Source organism: Crotalus tigris, unplaced genomic scaffold (genome assembly GCF_016545835.1).
Source record: "Crotalus tigris isolate CLP2741 ecotype Arizona unplaced genomic scaffold, ASM1654583v1 scf7180000023617.9722795, whole genome shotgun sequence".
In the NCBI taxonomy this organism is placed as follows: Eukaryota; Metazoa; Chordata; class Lepidosauria; order Squamata; family Viperidae; genus Crotalus; species Crotalus tigris.
The window spans coordinates 9,412,215-9,434,677 of NW_024100081.1; the positions used below are offsets into that span (position 1 = coordinate 9,412,215).

The 22,463-nt window shown below is 37.4% G+C and overlaps 1 protein-coding gene across 7 annotated transcripts in view; it reads right to left on the bottom strand.

Annotated features, from left to right (window-relative positions):
- Positions 1-22,463, bottom strand: part of PHF14 (PHD finger protein 14) — a 134,902-nt gene that overhangs the window by 38,821 nt on the left and 73,618 nt on the right. For 2 of the 7 annotated variants that reach the window (XM_039319970.1, XM_039319971.1), the window contains exons 18-19: positions 18,501-18,533; positions 9,040-9,137 (exon numbers count right to left, since the gene is read on the bottom strand). The exons of 1 other annotated variant lie outside the window; for it this stretch is intronic. In XM_039319970.1, the coding sequence (XP_039175904.1) occupies positions 9,084-9,137; positions 18,501-18,533 (87 nt within the window). In that variant the 3' untranslated portion in view covers positions 9,040-9,083. Of the gene's footprint in view, positions 1-9,039; positions 9,138-12,506; positions 16,834-18,500; positions 18,534-21,856; positions 21,919-22,463 lie in introns of those variants that run through there. 4 more of the 7 variants (XM_039319975.1, XM_039319969.1, XM_039319972.1 and 1 more) reach the window with 3 other exon arrangements.

A 22,463-nucleotide genomic window follows, 5' to 3' on the forward strand; every position in this document is an offset into this window, starting at 1 on the left:
TTTTCTGTTGTTTGGGGATCTCCAGGAACTGATGTTCATATTTCTTGCTAACATCTCGTCAGTATACATTTAAGGATATGCAAGTCACTGAAAAAATGAAATATTTTCCCATTCCTTATGGCATATTTGCTCCAATCACACATTGGGTTAATAATTCTGTTCTGAGCTAATGAAACAAAATCTCATCTGTGAAATAAACCTACACGACATTCAGCTTAAGTTCTTTATGAATATGTTTTCTTTCTCTCTACAGGATATATCCCTCCAGCTTTTCTGGCGACAAAGCAATAATTCCTAGAAAGAATTAGTCCTATTTTGTTGAGTCAATTGGCAACTGATCATATCTTGCAGCACTGCTCTGGCAATTAAAAAGAAAGCTAAAAAATACAAATCAGCACAAAGCCTATATGTTGGTTGGTTGAAATCAGTTCCTTGGAATGGATAGAAGGGGCGTTGTCTTACCTGAACGCCTTTTCTCAGCATGAGGAATGTAGACTCCACGCATGGGTTGATTTAGTCTTCTAGCCCAATCAGACCAAACAATCAAAGTTGCCATGCCTCTGCAGGGTCTGACCATGCCCCAGTTTTCGAAAGGGCGAAGCGAATGATTGTGTGACGAGATGGCTCCGAACTGCTGACACTAACCTAGCTGCTAGTAATAATCAGGGAGGGGGTGGAGTCTACATTCCTCATGCTGAGAAAAGGCGTTCAGGTAAGACAACGCCCCTTCTCCAGCATGTAGAGGAATGTAGACTCCACGCATGGGACATACCAAAGCCCCTATGATCCCACGGGTGGGAAGCAGGTTGGTTAAGTGTCGGTGCTGAAATGGACCACTTGTTGTAAAACCCGACGGCCAAATGCAGCCTCCGCGGAAGCAAACCTGTCGAGTTTGTAGTGGTGAATGAATGGTGAAGGGGACGACCACGTAGCCGCCTTACAGATCTCCTCTATGGACGCCTGAGTCTGCCACGCCGCCGATGTGGAAGTGCGCTGTCAGACGGCTTGGGACAGGTAAAGAGGAAGCCTGGTAAGATTGAGCGATACAGGCCTTGATCCACCTGGCTACAGTAGAGGAGGAAACCTTCTGTCCCTTGGAAGTTGAGTGGAAAGAGACAAACAATGCCTCCGATTTGCGAAAGGAAGCTGTCCTCTTAATGTAATGACGTAATGCCCTACGTACATCTAGGTAATGCCACTGCTTTTCTAGTGTGTGAGAAAGATTGGGACAAAGTTTTGGTAGTACAATGTCCTGAGCCCGGTGAAACAGGGTATTCACCTTGGGAATGAATGAGGGATCTAACCTCAGCACCACTCTGTCCTGATAGAAGGTACACAGGTCTTCCCTAACTGAAAGAGCAGCCAGCTCTGACACTCGTCTCGCCGACGTGATGGCTACTAGGAAAGCCACCTTGTGGGACAAAATGTGAAGAGGACAAGACCTTATAGGTTCAAAGGGAGACCTAGTGAGTGCCTGCAGAACACCAGGTAGTTCCCAAGATGGATACCTGTGTACTACCAGAGGTCTGGTGTTGGAGACTCCTTTCATAAAGGATCGGACCCTGGGATGATGGGACAATGGAGTGGTGTTGGCACAGGTGAACACCGTGGAAAGAGCGGCCACCTGTCTACGCAAGGTGTTGGGCGCTAAGCCTTTATCCACTCCATCCATGAGGTATTCAAGAATCACTGGAATAGTGACAAAAGAGATAGACAAACCCTTACAGGTACACCAGTCACAGAAGTTCTTCCAAGTGGCATCATAGATTCGGTTCGTCGCCGGCCGTCTGGAAGCTTGGATCATAGCTATCACCCTTGAAGAGTAAGATCCGCACATCAGGATGCCAGACGGCTCAGATGCCAGACGGCTAGTTGTAGCCACTGTGGGTTCGGATGGCATATGGCCCCGTGTTAGAATTATCCTCTCTGGAGGGATTTGCCAAGGGGGGGGGCTACGGCAAGGTTCACGAGATCAGCGAACCATGGACGCCTCGACCAATACGGGGCCACAAGGATTAGCTCCGCCTGTTCCTGTAACAGCTTCCTGATGACAGCCGGGATCAAGGGAAGGGGTGGAAATGCATATAGAAGGCCCGCCGGCCAAGGGCTGCGGAGGGCATCTGCTCCTTCCGAACCCTGGGATGGGTACCGAGATAGAAACCGGGGAAGCTGGGTGTTCTTCGGGGATGCAAACAGGTCGACTTTGGGCCGACCGAAACGGTGAGTTATCTCCCGAAAGAGATGGGGATGTAGACGCCACTCTGAATGATCTATCGTAGATCGACTCAGAAAATCTGCCTGGTCGTTTTCCACCCCTGAAATGTGTTCTGCCTTTAGGGACAACAGATTCTGTTCCGCCCATGACCCCAGACACTGGGCCTCGGACATTAGAATCTGTGATCGAGTGCCGCCCTGCCTGTTGACATGGGCCTTTGCCGCCACGTTGTCTGTCAGAACCAGCACGTGGCGGCCCGCCAACTTCTTGTGGAAATGGCGAAGTGCTAGGTGTATGGCTCTGAGCTCTAACCAATTGATATTTTTCTTGAGATCCCGTTGAGACCACCGTCCCTGGGCGAATTGAGATTGCAGATGTGCCCCCCATCCAAACAGACTGGCGGGTCTGTGGTCAAGGTTACCCGAGTCAGTTCTCTGAACAGGGATCCTTTGGACAGTGCTGGGGACAACCACCAGATGAGGGACGTGAGTGTCTGTGGTGGGACTCGCACCCTCTGTGGAAAACATGCTACACCCCGTTTCTGGTAAGGGAGTAGAAACCACTGTAGTTGTCTCGTATGAAGCCTGGCCCAAGGCACTATGGCAATACATGAGACCAGTTTCCCTAACAGCTGTGACAGCAGGAGCAGGGTTACACGTTTCTCCTTGCGCACCCTGGTGACCATCGTACGTATGCTGAGCTGACGCTCCTAAGACAGGAAAACTCGGCACTGGCTGGTGTCTATTATTGCGCCTAGGTGAAGCAAACGGTTTGTTGGGATCAGATGGCTCTTTGGGAAGTTGATCATAAATCCATGATCCTGGAGTGTCTTGATCATCAGTGCCACATCTGAACGGGCGTTCAGTGCCGAGGACGACTGGATTAGGATATCGTCCAAGTAGCACTGAACGCGGAGTGGTACCAACCTGAGCTGTGCGGCGAGAACCGCCAGGATTTTGGTGAAAACCCTTGGAGCTGATGATAGGCTGAATGGCAGGGCCCTGTACTGATAGTGATGGTTGGAATACCTGAATCTGAGGAAACGCCTGTTATTTGGATGTATGGGAACGTGCAGGTAAGCTTCTATCAAATCTATGGATGTAAGAAAATCCCCTGGCCGAATACTGCCCAGAATAGAATGAAGAGTTTGCATCTTGAATTTTTGGTAAATTAGGTACCGATTTAGAGCCTTGAGGTCTAGGATCGCCCTCCATCCTCCTGAGGGTTTTGGTACCACGAACAGGATGGAGTAGAAACCCAGTCCCCATTGATCTGGGGGTACCCGCTCTATTGCCTCTATGCTTAACAGATGACAAATGGCCTCCTCCATGAGACCTTGTTTCACGGGATTTCTGGATAGGGGGCAGGAGATGAAGCGCTGAGGTGGGAGTGTGAGGAACTCCAGAGACAGTCCGTCTCTGATAGTGATTAGAACCCAATTGTCCGTGGTGGTACTTTCCATTTGTGGAAATATAGTGCCAGTCTTCCGCCAATGGGAGGAATCCGCCTCAAGTCACTTTGACTTTCGGAAAGGACGACCTCCTCTGCCGCGAAGGGGCCTCTTAGCCTGGAATTGTGGCTTTGGCTTGTCTCTGTAACCGGACCGGTCCGATGCGCAGTCCGGCCCTGCTTGAAAGGGCCGATACCCGCTCCATGTAGTTCTATCTGAGCCAGACTTGAACGACGGACGCCGGTTGTATGGAGAAAAACGTCTGCCCGTTTTTTTGACAACATGAGCTAGTACTTTCAACTTTTCTTTGTTTTCAGTCAGGTAAGGAGTGAGAGCCTCTCCAAAAAGGCGACCCTTATGATATGGTGCCGCAGCTACTCTCCATTTGTGCCTGGTATCGGCCTTCCAATTTTTTAGCCAGAATAACCGGCGTGCGGCCACGTTGGAAGCTATGGCCCGAGCCGAATATTTGGCCGACTGCAGAGACACATCCGCCATGTATTCCATTGCGGCCCTTAGTTTAGTGACATCCTGGTGAACCCTTACTTCGTCTGGGGATAATCTGGCCTGTAATTCCCTGAGCCAGATTAATGCAATTCTAGCGAAAAAAGAGTTAGATGTTGAGGCTCTTATAGCCCAAGCCGATGCCTGATGGGTCCTTTTGAGGGAAATCTCAGACTTCTTGTCCTCAGCCTTAAGAACCACCAACATATCTCCTGGGATTTTGGTGTCTGACAGTATGGGGGCGAGAGCCTCGTCTACACTCGGAACTTCGAGGACATCGTTGAGGGAAGGGACCGTATCTAAGAGCTTACGATCTAATCCCCCAAGAGCAGAGAAACTTCCAGGAGATCCCCACTGATCCTGAATGGATTTGAGAAACATAGGGGGGCAAGGTATCTGTAGGTTCTTCTTGACCGGTTCCAGAAACAGTGGGTCAGAACTCTGTCCAGAGTCCTGATCGGTCGTCTGTGGTTTCACGGGTTCAATTTTTCCGGTGACATAGGCCTTTTGTAAAAGAGGATAGAAGGAATTTGGATTAAACACCCCTACCATAGGAGTGGCCTCCGCCTGAATGTCTTCCCCGTCTGACCACATGCCTTCTTCCGGAATCTGAGCAGAAAAATCTGATATCTCGCTCCCTTCAGACTGAGGTGGAGAACCGTGATCTGAAATCACATACTCCCTGGGATGCCTAGTTTCCATGGGCGTAGGGGGGGTTGACGGTCCTTGGACCGGAATGGCCCTCCCTGAAGCCGCCATTGCCTGAACCACTGCCTGTGAGATCATGGCTTGGAGCTGGACAGTAAATGAAGGATGTTCGGGGCCCCGAAGACCCGCCGCCATCGGCGTGAAAGATGCTGAAGGGATTTGGGGAGGGACGACTGTAGTAACCTCCCCCTGAGACCCACAAGACACTGAGGAAGGTCCTGGCTCAGCAGCTGGAATTGAATCTTGGACCTGTAATCTCAATTCTCGGTCAAAGAGGGACAGATGGTCCCGTTCGTATCCCAGCAAGGGACCCTGGTCCAGGGTCTGCTCGGGAGACCAAGCCTGTGTAAGAGGGGAAGGTCGATGCTCCCCTGATGTGGATGCAAGAGGAGGTGAGGGGATAAGCTGCGTCTCTCCTGTCTGCCACTGGGCTTTGGAGAATTGTCGCTCCGACACCCCATGTCTGCTATCTGCTTGCTTGTCATCGGCCTTAGAGGTCCGTTTGACCTTGGCCTTGGCTTTTGCAGGTGTATCCAGACTGGATGGCTTGCATTTTATATTTCCACTGGAGGTGGAAGCCTGTGAAACGGTGTTATCCGCCATATTGAAATAAACAATAGGAAATAAACAACAGGTGTTCACCAGGAGATCCCTGGATCTGGCCTGTACTGCAGTAGAAGAAAAGACAGGTTGTCACCAGGAGATCCCTGGATTAGTCCTGTTCTGCAGGAGAAGAAAGGGCAGGTTTTCACCAGGAGATCCCTGGATCGGCCCTTGGTCTGCAGGAGAAAGGAAGGCCACGGCCCACCTGGGTGGTACAGGCCTGCACGAGGGTCTGTGAGGTCCGGCCCACCGTTAAGCACGGAGTCACTACGCGATATAAGCCACGCTACGCTCAGGGGCTGTCCTCCCCATTCAATTTTTCAGGCCCACTGTAATAGAGACAATTTGGCCGAAAAGGTATCAAATTAAAGATAAGTCTATATATGAATATAGTATATATCTTGTTTAATTTAATTCTGTTTTATTTTAATTGATTTTTTTTGACCCTCGTGTCTCACTTAGTGAGGCTAGGACAGTAAGTGCCGACCACTATGCAGACAGCGGAAAACAGGCAAGGCAAGCAGCCATCCAATCTGTTGGCACTGGATATTTAAAAGGTACTGGTAAGTCACAGTCTGGAATATTACCAGATAAAATGGAGTGAGAGCCTCAAGGTATTTTCCCTATGTCCACTAGGCAACCTGAGATGGTGCCTATTAAGCAGCTGAATGAAGATCTAAAGGAATGTAATTAGAACTCCTATTCCCCCCCCCACTTAGGGAGAATCACCAAATAAGTAAGTTACTTCATGACTGAAAAGGCTGTAATTAGGACAAAGCAGTCAATTTAATGTGTGTGATCGGGCGGAGCCCAAAATGGCGGCCGGGACAATCTGATGAGAGATGAAACAAGCTGAGAGAAAAAATCCTCTCCTGCAAGTAATCTGGTAATCAGCTCTTTTAGTCAAACAGTTCACCTGCTGTTTTTTTTTTTGGGGGGGGGGGTAATTTACAGCTGACAATCAACAGTAACAAGGAAGTACTTGAGTAGTGTGAGGATCGAGCCTTCTAGAGCTCAAAATGGCGCCCGCAGGTTGTTTGAATTGGTAACTAACCTAAGAAGATGATTTCAGTTTTCAGCTGAAAATTAGTAATTTAGCTTCGCATTCACAGCGAAGATCTTGGGAGGGGGTGGGGAATGTGGATTGTAATGAGGAGGCAGCAATCTACGATCAGCTGTCTGCCTCTGAAAACTCACGGAGAAGGGATTAAGAGAGAAGAAATGGTGCAGCACTGAGCTCAGAGCTGAACCAATCCCCCCCCCCAAGAAGGAAAAAAAAAAGGATAGAGAAACCACGAATGGCAATAACTACCTTTCTGAATCTAAATTAGGAGCCAAATTCTCATGTGTCTTCAGGGCTGAGACCAAATGAAAACTGGGGCATGGTCAGACCCTGCAGAGGCGTGGCAACTTTGATTGTTTGGTCTGATTGGGCTAGAAGACTAAATCAACCCATGCGTGGAGTCTACATTCCTCTACATGCTGGAGAAATGTGCTATTAGCTCATCTTCTGGATTGTAGGCTCTGATCAGGCTTTCTGCATATATGCTTAACTATTTTAAACAATGTAAACTAAGCAATTCAATCTTTAATTTCTACTAAGCAATTCAATCTTTAATTTCTAAGTACCTTCAATCATTAAAAGTGCAAAATTGGGCATGGCTCAGCTCTATTGTTACAAGACGGAAAAGGAAAAGGAAAAAGAAAAGGGAAAGGCAAGGGGAAGTTTTAAATCCCGAGGGCCATATTCAAGATTTATCAAAGCTTTTTAATAATATTCCAGTGGAAGAAAAAACAGCATTTTTATAAAAACGGGGTCAAAATCATTACAGATTTGGGATGTGAACTACGCAGATATAGACTGAACAGGAAAGGATTGGGACAATTTTGCCCTTCCCCTTTTTTTCCTCTCCCCTACCTCAAATGTTTATGCATGAAGATTCAACAAATCTATTTCTACTCCTCTGTAGCTTTAGTAGTTCTTTATATTTACTATAATTCTTTTAAAGAATGGTGGCTTTAGTATTTCATACAGATGCAAATGTTTAATTTAAACATTAAACACACATTGAAAAACTTGCTACTTGAGAAAATAAAGAAAATATCTTTCTGTAACAATACATTTGAATATATTATGTTAACTCTATAAGTTTTCATATATCATCCTCTACTCAGGATTCAGCTGAAAATTACACAAGCCATAAATTAGCTTTAAACAAGCTTTGAATCAGACAAGCTAGTTTTCAAATTAAAAAGCCGTCAGTATATTACAAGGTGCTGTCATTTTATTACTGCAATCAATTTTATGTGGCCTGAGGTATACGGAAAATGGATTCTCTCTTCATTTGCAAAGGTTTTATCTCCTGCACCAGGCTCTGAACTACTTGACTGCAGTAATGAATTTGAAACCCAAGTTACAAACAAAGACTTTTATAAACAGAAAAGCCAAAAGACAGTGGTTAGTTTGTAGACCACAAAATAGAAAAGCAGTTTCTTGGAAGAAAAGCTGTGAGAAAGTTTTTTTAAAAAAAGTAGATGGAAAAAAAGCCTACTAATGTTTTAATTTTTTGTTGAATTTAATTTAAAATTCCTTTTAAAATGCAGTACAATTTTATAATCTACTCTACTGCTTGTTGTTCTATACATCTGATGTGCCTGAAAAATCTCTTGTGATTGCTATACATTATCACAAAGTCATCCTGATCGAATAAGGGTTTCTTTCTATATGGATTTTAAATGGTAAATGGTAATTTAATCAAAATGGTTTCTAGGTTTGTAAAAATGATTAGGACATAAGTAAATTACAATAACACATGTGTTACATATTCATCAGAAAAATGACCAAGACATATTTTGTATGGCAGCATTAGAACGTTAAGTGATCAAACATTCACTAATCATGGTAATACTGTTATGTGTGTGTGAATCTTAACATGGTCAATCAATTTTTCATTCTGATCACACTGCTACAAGAAAGTGCAAAAAGTGTCAGGTTCAATTTCCAGTATTTCCAATAGACTTTTGAAGAAAAATATTAAACAGATGCTGCAAGATAATGAACACTATACACTATATTGTTTATGGAAGCTTCCTATGAAGAATAAGTAAATATGAATTGGCATGCAGCCATTCTAAATCATATTTAGTTTTGAAAATGCTCATTAATCTTATGAAAGATTATAAAGTAATTTCTCATTCTCATTTTTTTAAAAAAAACACCAGAAAATATTTTCTTATTGACCTAAATTTACATATTTAAATAGTAAAAGTTCAACTGATTATAAGCAATATTTCTAAAGACTGTAATATATTAGGTGAGATTCTGAAGCAAGATAAAACTAGGTGCCTTTGGGCCAGTCACTCTCTCACTCAGTCTACGTAACAAGTTCTTTTTTGTGAGAAAAAAGGAGAAGGAAGTAGTATTAGGTATGATTTCTGTCTTGAGTTGCTTACAAAAATAATAAAGGTATTGTAGATTTAAATAAATAAATAATCAAGCGTATCAAGTATTATGTGTTATAACATATTGAAATTGAATTTTTCATACTTTGCTACCAACCATTTAGAATTTGAAGTACTTGTTGTTTACTAAGAATCATTTCTTCATCCAGTCTCAGGTAAAGATTGCTTCATTATCCCATATGATTTCTCAAGTAGCTGTACAGAAAGGTGGAATAATGTAAAATAATATTTTGTAAACTTTTATAACTGGCTACAAAAGTTCATCTGGGGAGAAAACAGTACAAACTCTAAATCTCTTCATTCAGCAATATTCTTTAGTTATCACACTTATTTGTATCTGTAATATTAAGAATAAAGATGTGTTGCAAATAAATGCTGTCCTTGTAAAAAGATCCTACAAAACATGTTGCATATACACATGTGCTGAGACTTGTAAATAAGGAGGCTTGCCCTATGGGATTGAAAAGTGTCAGGAATAAGACAAAACAGATGATGCTCTGTATTTGATTGAATGCAAATTAGCTGAGTGTTCCAAAATCATTTCTTGCAAGCTGCTAATACAGATGCAATTATTAATATAGTGGAAGCTAAATGCAAAGAATATTTTATTATATCTAAGTCAGCAGTAGTATTAAAATGGATCTCTTTATTAAAAAAAGGAATGAACACTCCAGCTACCATTTTAGTAGCAAAATTAATCAGCAATCTTTTGCTGAGCTCACAGTAACTGAAAGGTCAAAAGTAGTTCTGGTATGAAAGCTGGAAAATTCTTCAGTCTTCATAAATTAAAGACACTGAAAATTATGTAGAATATTACTTTGCTAAATTCACTGGAAATTTTTTAAGATAGATTTCTCATGTGTGTGTGTGTGTGTGTGTGTGTGTGTGTGTGTGTGTGAGAGAGAGAGAGAGAGAGAGAGAGAGAGAGAGAGACACAGACAAGACAAGACTAGACTAGACTAGACTAGACTAGACTAGACTAGACTATTATTTCACATACTTTGACTCTTCAAGGGTACTTTTATATTCCAAATACAAAACAGAAACTATGCTCTGATAATAGCCAATTCTGTAAATCTTACAGCCTGATATAATCCTATAATACCAAAACATTGCAATTCATCTCAGGATACTTATGTTTCATCTGAGCCATCTAAAATACTACAAAAATACATGGAACAACCATAACTGGATGCTTTGGACTCTACAACTAAAACAAAAATGTTCTAGTTCAGGCACGTCAAACTCGTGATGTAATGTGACGTCACACAACGTATTGGGATTTTTTCCCCCATTGCTGGCAATGGGGTGGGTGCAGATTCGGCGTGACGCATCCGGCCCATGGGCCGGCAGTTTGACATGCCTGTTCTAGTTAAAACAGCAGATGGAAAAGATTCTAGAATTTTTCTTGCATGCAAGACTGGACAGAAATCATAAAGAAGTGGCAATGTCTTCAAGAGTTATAGACTCTTTACTAATTTACTAAGAATTCCAAACTTTCTCTTTGCTTCTATCACTGAATAAATAAATCTTTGCTAGCTTCTCTGCTGCCTATAATTTCTCACATTTGTTACTTTAGCATATATACTCAATTCTTAACAAAATTAGCAGTTCTGATAGTCCCAGTTGCGGTTGTTAAAAAAAAAATCCATGGTCATTACGCGGGACTTCACGTGAGGCTGACTTGTGACTTGTGACTTTCTACTGACTTTTGACTTGGCTTGTTGGAAGCCAATTGGAAAGATCATAAATGGTGATACTGTGGACGTTGCAACTGTCCTAAATGTGTGATAGTTGCACAGGACTTGAAACCTGATCACATAACCATTAGTCATAATTGCAATGTCATTTTTTTTAGCACTTCTACAACTCTGGTTATTAAATTTTACTGATTTGCCTCTTTATTTGAAAATGTAAATTATTTTCATTCATTTCTTCTGCTACCCCCCAGCCTCTTGGGACATTTTTCATAAATATCAGTACTATGAATGTTTAAATGGCCCTAGATAGTACACAATCTCCATTTCTGTTATAAAATACTTTTGATAGAAACTGGGTTAAAATTATTACAGAGAAATAGCTAAACCTTTAAACTCTAATATACCTTCTTGTGGAACCTCTATCAAAATGTGTTGACAGCTTTTCTTCAGCATTCTAGCAAGGCAAATATTCCTTCCAAAACATCTAGTTCTTCTTGCCTCTTCTATTTTTTTCTCAAGCATCCTATAATTTCTCAGGATATACACACCTGGTATTTTGGGATGGAATGGGGAGGAGACTATTTTAAGGCTAATTCCCCCTCCCCCCAAAAAACCCATTTAAAAATGATTCTGCTATTCTGAGATTATCACATAATTCATATCTTCCTCTATACAATGGAAATAATATCTGGATGAAAAATGGATATACTTGTATGTTATTTCTAAAAGATTTTGTCACAACTGCTTATTTTTAGATCTCTTCTGCCGTTGGTTATCTGTTCAATGTATAAATAATGAATGTTCAACATTTACAGTCCAAAGTTAATTAAAATAATTGAAATTTGAACTCTAACCTAAACTACTTATTTAAAAATATATTGTTGAAGTTTAGCAAAATAATTATTCTATTATTTCATCTATATATGCTCGTAAACATTTCTTTGGTAAAGCACTTGTTAAGTTAATTTGAAGTTTTATTTTAAAAAGAGCTTTAAATTAATAACATTTAAGAGATGTTACTGTTAGTAAATTAGTATCATCTAACAGAGGAATACAATAAGACAACCACAGCAAATGTAGGTAATTCTCGTGTAACATCCATTCATTCAGCAACCATTCAAAGCTATAATGCTGCTGAATGAATGGAGCCTGAAATTCTAGCTATTGTAGCACCTGCAGTCATGTGAACAAAATCAGGCACTTGTTGCAGTGTTCCATGGTGACATGTTTGCTATTTCCAAATTTCCATGAGAGCTTCCAACAAGCAAAGTCAATGAGGAGGTGGCAGGGAAGATCATGAGTCACTTGGGTAAGTTTTCTCCTAGCCAGTCTGTGCTTGCGTGCATGACATCTGCCTTTTCCTGTTTGCTCACACAGTGCTCGCATTGTATTCTCTTCCCCCCCTTTGCTTTCACTCACTCACTCACACAAACACTGCATCCCCATTCCCTTGACCTTCTTGCTCATGCCCCATTCCACAGTGCCCATTCTCCAATTCATGTATAATTCTTTTGGTATTTGGCCCTGCGCTGGGCCTTTCAGGACCTCCCTCCCTGTGAAAACTCCTTACCTGCTTCCTGTTAAACTACAGATAGTTTTTGACTTACAGCCACAATTAAGCGCAAAGTTTCTGCTAATCAAGATAGCTGTTAACTGAATGTAATCCCATTTATGACCTTTCTTGACACAGTTGTTAAGTGAAACATTGCACTTGTTAAGTTAGTAATACACCTGTTAAGTGAATCTGGTTTCCCATTGACTCTGCTCATCAGAAGTTGCAAAATGTGATCACATGACCCCAGGACACTGCAAATGTCATAAAAACATGTCAGTTGCCAAACATCTGAATTTTGATCATGTGACCATGGGGATGCAGCCACAATTATAAAGGTGAAAAACAATCAATGCAACACCATTGTAACTTTGAATAATCACTAAATGAATGGCTGTAAGTCAAAAACTACTAGCATATCTGCTTTCTGTTTTACAACCTGTAGTTCTCGAAATTATGACCTAGACTGTTTGGAGTGCAGTCGCTAAGTGATATGGTGATATGGTGCTTTATAACTACATTGGTTAGCAATAGCAATCCTTGTCCCAATTGCCATCATAATTTGAGGACTACCTTTATAGTGTTTGATAGTTCTTGTTGCATATAAAGTTTTCAAGGCAAAAGATTCAAAGTACACAAAACTCCACATAACACTCAATGGAGTTTGTAAATCTCTGAACCACATAATCACTTTCATCTTTTATGAAAGATACATTTAGGGATAAGCTAAGATATAAATTGCTCCCAGATTTTAACAATGCTCCCAGATTTTTCTACATTTAGAAAATATATTTTTAAACCAGCTACAAAGTCAAAAAATATTTGTGTAACTTGGGAGAGTTAATTATAACAAACTTAAAACTATACCTATGTGTAAACTGTATGGAAAGAAATCATTTTTAGCAGCAAAAATAGTAAAAATCAAGTAATTGGTTCTTTTTCCTTCTGCATATAAATAACACCTGATTGTTCAAATCAGACATCTCCTTTTATTTTCTGTGGTTTTTATTCATAAATGCAATGCCAAAATTACATTAATATTTGATTTTCCTGTCAAAAATAAAAAATGAACTTATGTTCACCACTGTAAAAAAAATTCTAAATAAATAAGAATTTCACTGCTATGCTCCAATAAACATTCTAATATACACTTTCATCCTATTAGTCTTTTGCAACAATGTAAATATAATAAATAGACAAGCACAAGCTCTTCAGTGTACTGTTCTGACTGAATAAAAAAAGGGTAATTTGATTTAAATAATTCAATGAGGCATTCAAATAAGAATAAAAATTATGATCTTCTTAGAAGTCATTCACATTCAGAAAATGAACTTTACAAATTTTCTTAGGCAGAGACTGCAAAAGCTATTGCACTGTTAAAAAAAAATAACTACAGTACTGAGTGAAGTAAGCAAGTGAATATGGCAGAGTTACATTTCAGAATATGATAAGACCCAAGTTCTATGTTTACCAGTTGAATTCATGGAGACATGAGTATAAATGGACTATTAGACAATCAAGTTTTTTCACTGAACAAAGGTAATCTTGGATTTTATATATATTTAATACATATGAATTATGTTTTCATTAAATTCCTATCCAATCACGAAGTATTTTTTCTGCCATTATCATTCTACTTTTATCTTCTGTAAAATGATAATTTAAACATATATTTCAATTTTCCAAAATTAGTAGCCAATTTTCTTTTACAATTATATGGCACAATTTTGTAATTATGCTGTGTGAGCTCTTGGCACATGTAGCAGAATAGGATACAAATAAATAATTAGTACCATAGCTAGTGTACCAGTAGAGGAATTTTTTTTTGTTGATATTGAAGCATCTCCAGTTTTTGAAAAAATTGAACAAAAGTAGTAGTAGATCTGCATTAACTATAATACATTAACTGCATGATTAGGAAATATATATGGAATATTACTTTCCCATTCTGGAGCTTTGAAAATAAACTACGCTGTAATTTATGCCATAATTTTTTCTTCCTGCATAGCCTGCTATACAAATAATTAAAAAGCAGGAAAATACAATAAAAACAAAATATTAATAAGGAAATGATATAAGCACAGAAATTAATTGTTAGGCATGCAGCAGCATATAGATAGATTAAAAAGATATTTTAAAAATTATATTAATACATACTATATTTTAGGCCGTAAGTGATTATTGTTTGTTGCATACTTTCAAGGGCTACTTTTTTGGAAATTATCAAATTGTCCATTTTCTCTCATATTTGATTACCAAAACCCTACATTTTAAATAATCATTAATGGCATTTATTTTTTCGTAAGCATTATATTTTGTAGCAATTAGCAGTACATGAGGAAGTTTCTGACGAGAAAGAGCCATATCTATTTTTTTAATAATGTTATTCTTAAAATTAATTTGAGTTCTTGTAATAAAGTAAATAATAACCAAACTTTGCAATGACAGAATGTTAATAGAAAGAAATTGCACAACAATTTGTAGGTAAACTTGTTTATAAATCTATTTCCAGCATAAGGAATCTTAAACAAATCAGTTAACCTAAAAAGGTGAATTCAAATGTACTTTTTAGCTATCAAACATAACATATAAAGGTGCTGTGACTAAGAGAACATTGGTTTGACTTTCCAAACTATAGAAGATTATTGGTCATATAGGATTATATACAGATAACTCTTATGAATTAATCCAGGATAAGAATGTTTATGCCCTATTGAAATACTAACAATAAATATGTGGAATAGAAATATAGAAATAACTGGTACATTAGAAAATAGAGAGCTAGAGTGTGCCAATTAATAATTTGTGCACAAGACAAAAACTTTGGAAAAAGCAACTCATATGGGAAGATGGTTTGAACTATGGTCTATCTTCTATTGCTAAATGAGAAAATAAGGTCATGTTAATTAGAAATGTACATTTTTAAAATATATTTTGAATATATACATGATATGAACATATTAGCAACCCTAGACTGAAAAAGTAATGAGGACTAGTGAACTCTCTATTCAAATTCAAAGGTGTTTGCAGTAGGGTAAACTGATATCAGGCAACAGTGTGGATTCAGCAGTATTTAAGAAGATGCCATTTATTTGACATAACTGTCCCACTCTTCTAATGCAATTGTTTAATTAAACTAGGTAGGGAATTCAAATCTAAATCTCCATTCAACCATATAACCGTCTGAGCGCTGTTGGTCTTAACACTATCTCTCTTCGGCTACTTAGTTCACAGAACGATGGTTATAATACTGGTGAGGAGGATTATATAACATTCCTGAAATTTCTTGGGGAAAAAGTAGGACATAATATTTGAAAATTAATATGATACCTAATATAGTAGTAAGATGCTCAGTGCTTGGATTTGAAGACTTTAGTATCAAAGCCATAACACCTGACACCAATCTGCTTGAGGCACATTTTACTTTAATTCCATTGCCTTGTATTTGAAAGCTATATCTTCAGCACAGGAAGTAGCTTTCCATTATGCCAGTGGCTTAAAGAGACACATATGGAAAATTAATTGTTATACACACCGAAATGCTTATGATCTTCCTTTTAAAAATAAGAGCTTCTTTTCACAGGCCAGGATATAAAAGTTATTTTGTAATATTAGGTTGTACACTTCCTAAAATCTACTTTTCAGACAAATGGTAAAATTGCTGTTGCTTGGGGAGGAACAAGAATGTATGAATTATATTTTAAAGCAAATATGGCAATTCTTTGTTTCAAACCTACATAACATTTCTGAACCCTTTTTATGCAAAACAAAGGCAGCACCTAACAAAGTTATGAATTATGAAGAATTATTCTAAAATTTGTTTTATTTGGTATTCATTATCTACCACTGGTTGTTAATTAAATTATATGGCTCTCAATTACAAAAAATTGGAATGTCTGTTCATTTATTTTCATTACTATTCTTACTGGCAAATATGATTTTGTCATCCACACAGCAAATATTCTTGCATAGTATGGAATGTGTTTCCAACACAGTGATACAATGAATGTGCTTCTCAGCAGTTTACCCACTCAAGCTATTCATGTTACAATTCTTAGGACTTCACTCAAGGACAAACTTGTCTGGTGCAGATTTTGCTCCGTCTGGTATATTTCATTTTCTAAATGCAGTAGCTGATTAAATGTGATCAGAGCAAAGAGCAGTAACAAATCTACATTAGCAAGAAGAAATAATAAAAGTAATATTTCCAAGGCAATAGTCATTTGATACACTCAAGTAGATGGTCTATAGTGTGCAGAGTTTAAGCAATTTAGCATCTTTTGGGAAAGCCAAAAACATCATGGATATCCTGCAGAATTCATTATCAAAATGATTTTTCTGACTAGGAAAGGTTGGCAAATTCAGCTATAGTTTTTTTTGCTAAATATAGTTTATCACATAAAATCTTTCATATTCTAACATGACAGCTTGACAATTCTCCAGTAAAAAGATGAGCATCCAATTTGAAACTATAACACTGTGAGAATCACTGTGGTCCATTTTTCAAGACAGTGTTTAGTGCTATTGATATTAGATCCAAGGCTCCAGGCTAGAAACCAGGAGCCTGTGAGTTTTAGTCTCGTCTTAGGCATAAAAGCCAGTCGGGTGACCTTGGATGAATAACTTTCTTTCAGTCAACCTACCACATAAGATTGTTGTGGGAAAATAAGAGGAGGAAAGAGTATTAGTATGTTTGCCTCCTTGAGTTATGTATACAAATAATAAAGACAGGATATAAATAAATAAAAATAAATGTTATAATAGGGGTGCCTGTTTCTACTAGAATGTATGTCAACATAACTTTTTTTGAGGACAATACTTAAGTGACTATTAATGCGTCTGCATATTATGTTCCAAGCATCATCAATATAAATAACTTAGAAGTTTGATAAAATCAGGCAGCAATTCACTAAGTTTGACTGGACACTTAATATTAAATATTTAAGTACCCTTTTTTTTTCAAGTTGCTCCATTTCCAATCCTGCACTCTTAATCATTTCTCATAACCAAATATTCTGATTGAATAACTAGGAATTATAGTCCAAAGCATATCAAAGAATCAAGCTGCTAATGGCTGTTTTGATGTTTTTTCAAAGGCATGGATTTAATTTTTTTATTTATTTAAGAATATTTGTATGGCTGCCAACTCATTCTCAGTGATTCTGGATAGCTTACAAAATAAGTTCCATATTAGTACTTCAAGCTGCTATTAGTGCTTAATCTGGAAAGCAGAAATATTCTTAAATATTTTAAGAGCAATTATGAAGAAAATGGACTAGACTTGTTCTCTATTGCTCCAAAGGGAAGTACAGAAATCAACTTGTAAGGAAACAGGATTAATTTCTGAAAATGATGGAACTAAGAACTGTGTAACTATAGGACATATTTACTTGGAAGGGATAGGCTTTCCTTACTTCTACTAAGAAAGACTAAATATCATCTATAATGAATGTCTGAGTTATATTGCAAATCATGTATTCAGTAAGTGGTAGATGCTCTCTAATGTCTTTTCAAATTCTTTAGTTATATGGTCTATGTGTTTAAAAAGAAAACTTCCCCTCCAAATGCAAGAACTTGTACAGCAAGTTCTTTCAATACATGGTATGGAGGAGCACAAAGTTGACAAAGCATGATGAATGGTAAAACAATGCTGCCAAAACATTCACATGAACCTTGATGAAAGCAGCATCGTGAATTAGCCCAAAAGTAACAGGAGCAGTTCAGACATGAAAACATGCACCTTCTGTGTGAAGGGAATTATGTCCATTTGAAAAAGTTAGGGCCATTCTTCCAAGCAGATTGGGGATTTAAATTTGGTTCAATGATGGAACCTGACAAGTTAATGAGATCTAAGTGGTTTGTCAAAAGAGAGAAATTCAGCCATTGTTGGTACATACATACATTAGTTTACCCATGAATCTCAAATTATTTCTTGAAAAGTTAAAGTACCTTTTTGAGGACTTACTCTATCTTAAAGCCAAAAGGGCTTTTGTCCACAAATCTAAGGATTTACTTAACTATAGCCAGCACAAACTTGTGTTCACTTTTGCCTCGAGTTAACTCCTTTTTTAAGTTCTTTGCAACATGCTTCTTTTTTGGCAGAAATTATTGCTGTGCTTAATACAATCTATGGTTTTGGCTTTACATTGCAATGCACATACAATTATTTTGTTGGTCTGCATTCCATAAAATATAAATGCAATTGTAATGCAAAATTATTAGCAGTATTATCAATGTATATATGCCAACAATCACTGTTATTTAAATTAGAAAATAAATATCTAATTTTACACGTTTAACAATTACCTGATACTTGTTTTTCATTCCATCCACTTCACCCTATATTTAACACATAAGGTATTTTGCAGTTAGTAGAAATGAAAAGTACAGGGCAAGATCCAGTTAAGCATTAGTTTCAAGGGAGAGAGGCAAGCCCACACTTCACAGATGGCAGGCAAATCCAAGTTCTTAAAACTGAAAAGTCCTTGACAAATATTAGGAACAAAATGAATGCATTGCCTTTATATTCTGTAGCAAGTACTCTTATTCATTAAAGACAGAGTATGCTGCTTTGGAAAACAATTTGGAAAAAAAAGAAAAGAAACCAAGGAGTATCTGAATATTAGTTTCAAACATACTCTCCTAAACCTAAATTATAATTAGATGTTGTAGTAGTACTTGGTTGTCCTATGTGGAAAAAGCAAATTGCTTTCAGTAAGGAATGTGAAGCATGATAAAGTCTAAAGAAATCTTTCTTCTTTCTCCTATTTTAATTAGCCTAAGTACTATCTAAGAAACCCATTTTCATCTTTAGGCAAGAAGTATATAACTTTGTTTCTGCTCGCAAAAGCCTTTGTGCAAGATATCACATATTGTTTTCACAAGTGAGTATGAATTCATTACACTGTAACTAACACTGATTGCTCAGGTAATATTTACATAAGTGAAATCTGGAAATCTCTAGGAAAACAAATCACCTGTTCTAGATTATGCATTATGCAACACTAGATAAATAACTACTAAAAACTGTTGTTTTAAGAAGATGGCTGAGCAAAATCAACTTATGTAGTTGGTCCTGTCAATGGCTATAATATTTTTGACAGAAATTATACTGAGAGTCCTGGATTTATATGTGAAAATTTGTCCTATTGCAGCTTTAAAATAAAGATTCTATTCTAGCAGACTATCTTCTTGGAGACTTTTTTCTATTTCAAAAAACATTGAAACACTGAAATTGAAATTTTATTATGCATCATCACACTAATATTAACTCTGAGTGACCAAATAGACAGATCTTCTCCAAGTTAATCTATCCCCAATCTGGCCCTTCAGGTCCTCAAATGGTGCACCCATCATCATGCAATTGAGTTATTCTAGATTAGTGAAACTAAAATGTGAAACAATTAAAGTTTATATTTCATTTTCTTCACCCCCAGATTCTATTGCCTTCTACAATAACCTGTTTGAATAACAGTCTTCAAAAGTAGATATTCAAATAATATATTTTTAAAATTATTAAGAAAATCTTCCAGCAGAAGCAATGTTGGCTTTTTAATTAATATTATTGCCTTGTAACAGTGATGTTCATATATGCACTATTTCTAAAGCATTTTCCATTTTTTAACTTTTTCTATAAAAAGGAATATTTTAAATAAATCAGCACAACAATGTTTGTTCAACAGCCACTTTTAGTGACAGAAAAGGTAAAAATCACTTGTGCCCCATATTACCAAATCTTCATTGATTTGCAAAATGGAATGATGCTACTTTTTTTTATAGCAGGCTTTACATACAGCCTCAATCCTTTTCCATATTTTTCTCAAGCCATCCGATTTCAAATTAGACAAAGACATTAATATTATGGTTCAACATATTCAAGTCAAGGCAAGCAACAAAAGAAGTCAGGAGATCTTCAGCAATGCGTACAACTGGCACAACATAGAATGATTAATCAATTTTCAGGGCTACTTAAAATTGAGAATAAGGATATTTGGGTGAAATAGCTGTTCTGTCCTTAATAGCTCAAAGGTCTCCTTATGCACTTTTATTCTTATCCCTGTGCAAGAATTAGATGACTCTGGAACTAAAATAATTACACCTTTATGCTCTAATAGTGGTTGTATGCCACTAATTTACTTTGCTGCAAGGGGAACAATTTTGTTTTTAGCAAATTAAGTGAGTTACAATCTCTTAATTCAAAAAGAATAAAAGATTTATAATTCTTTACGGGTTACTTTACATTCCAAAGCATTATATTCCATTACTTATTCTTATAGTCAAAATGTGATTCCAAGACTGATTCCACAAATTCTGATCACTGCTTCGAAGTAAGTTTATGAAATAACACAAAGTTATTAAAAAACTAGATTATAAAGTAGCAAATAATTTATATCAATGGACTTCTATCCAGCGGCTTATTTTTTTCTCAAAATGGTAGACCCTTTTACAGATCTCTCTATTAATAGTAATTATTTTTAAGTAATATAGATTTTCTCTTTCAATATCATGTCTTTCAAGAAGTGAGCAAGAAGGTGATTTACTTAAAATAAAGCTTGTCTGTATAAGTTGTATAACATATTGTGAAAAAAAGAAAGTTGATTGTTTTAACTGTATTTACTAAATTTAAATACAATTTCAATTAGTGCACCAACTGCAGCCCTTCCTGGATCAGGATTCCCTATGCTCAGTCACTCAAGCCCTGGAAGTGGTTGCTGGATAAAGTAGCTGATTCCACCTTCCCCTGTACTTCCTGCTCTCCCTTTGCTCATCTTTCATATTATTTTACTTCCACTGTTTATTTTTGTTTTATTTGTTTATTGTTATTTTTTATATTTTTTATCATTTTTTTCTGTTTTATTGTTGTAAACTTCCCAGAGAGATGGGTGGCAAATAAATTTAACTAATAAATAAATAAACAATAAAACATGTTCCCTAACTGAATGAATACATTAATTTATCAAGATATAAACAATAAATGAATGTTTGCATTGTGAACACAGATTATACAAGAATTAGTACTACCACTACAAAATACAAGCACCTTTATGTTTTTATGAAAGAACTAATAGCATGAAGTTTCTGATATATATTAATTGAATTATTACATACAATGTATATAATATTTTTATAGCCATATTATTCTTCAAGTAATATAATTACTATTTGATTTATTTTATAGTTTACATTAGATTGATGGCTTTCATAGTAGGTGGAGGGTGGAGTTGGGCCGACTGAATGGAGCTCAGCATTTACTGGCTGGATACCCTTCCTGATGCCTACATGGAGTTTGCAGCAGATATTTTTTCTTTGTGCCCTAATAGAGAAACATCTGCCATTGCCTACGATTGAAATCTCAACCTTCCAACTGGGAGGTGAGCATCTTCACCTCTAGGCCACCGCATTGCTCACTAATATTCTCTTATAATTTTCATTTGGAATGATCCTTTCTGACTCTGATTTCACTGGTAGAAGAACACTATATGCAAAAACTAAGCTAAAAAGGAAGTACTGCTATTTCACTGTTTGAACATATACATGAAACCTCTGAAGTGTATAGAAAATAAGATTTAATGATGGAAAGAAAAGGTGGTGTTGACAAATTGGCTGTGCAATTCTTATAATTGTTATAAATAAAGAATATCAACTGGGACAGATTTACTTACTTTTCCATTTCCAATGGATCTCTCTCATGCATGGTCCAGCAGTATGTCTGTGTTTGTATGAGCTATGTATATATAAGTTAATATTAAGGCACCAACTAAGAATTCCAATGTGCTAAAAGATTCTCTCTCACAGAGAAATGTGGAGTAGAAAGGAGAAATCATGCACTAATTAAATTAGATGGGAAAACACAGCCATGAGATGGACTGCTACAGACATCCCATCCCACAGCTGGGTTTTATGCAGGTAATAAAACTGTTTGCAACTGATAAAGGTATTTTCTGGACTAAGTGAAAAAAATGGGAAAACCTGGAAGCATTCATTAGATAATTAACACTTGCAGTGTACAAACATACTAAAAGACTACATTTTATCACAAACAAGATTATCACAACAAGAGGTAAGATTGCTATATATCAAAGATCTGGTTTTTAAGTTAACATTGCTGGCAAGCAAACAACATTAATAAATTATTCTTATTCATGCTGCTTTCTCCAAGCAGTTTTAGTTTGAAATATTGTCTAGAATACTGTAGCCATTTTTAGTTCGCTCAGAAACCAGACTTCATTTAAATATTTTTCAATGTTCAGAATCTGTGTGTCTATCAAA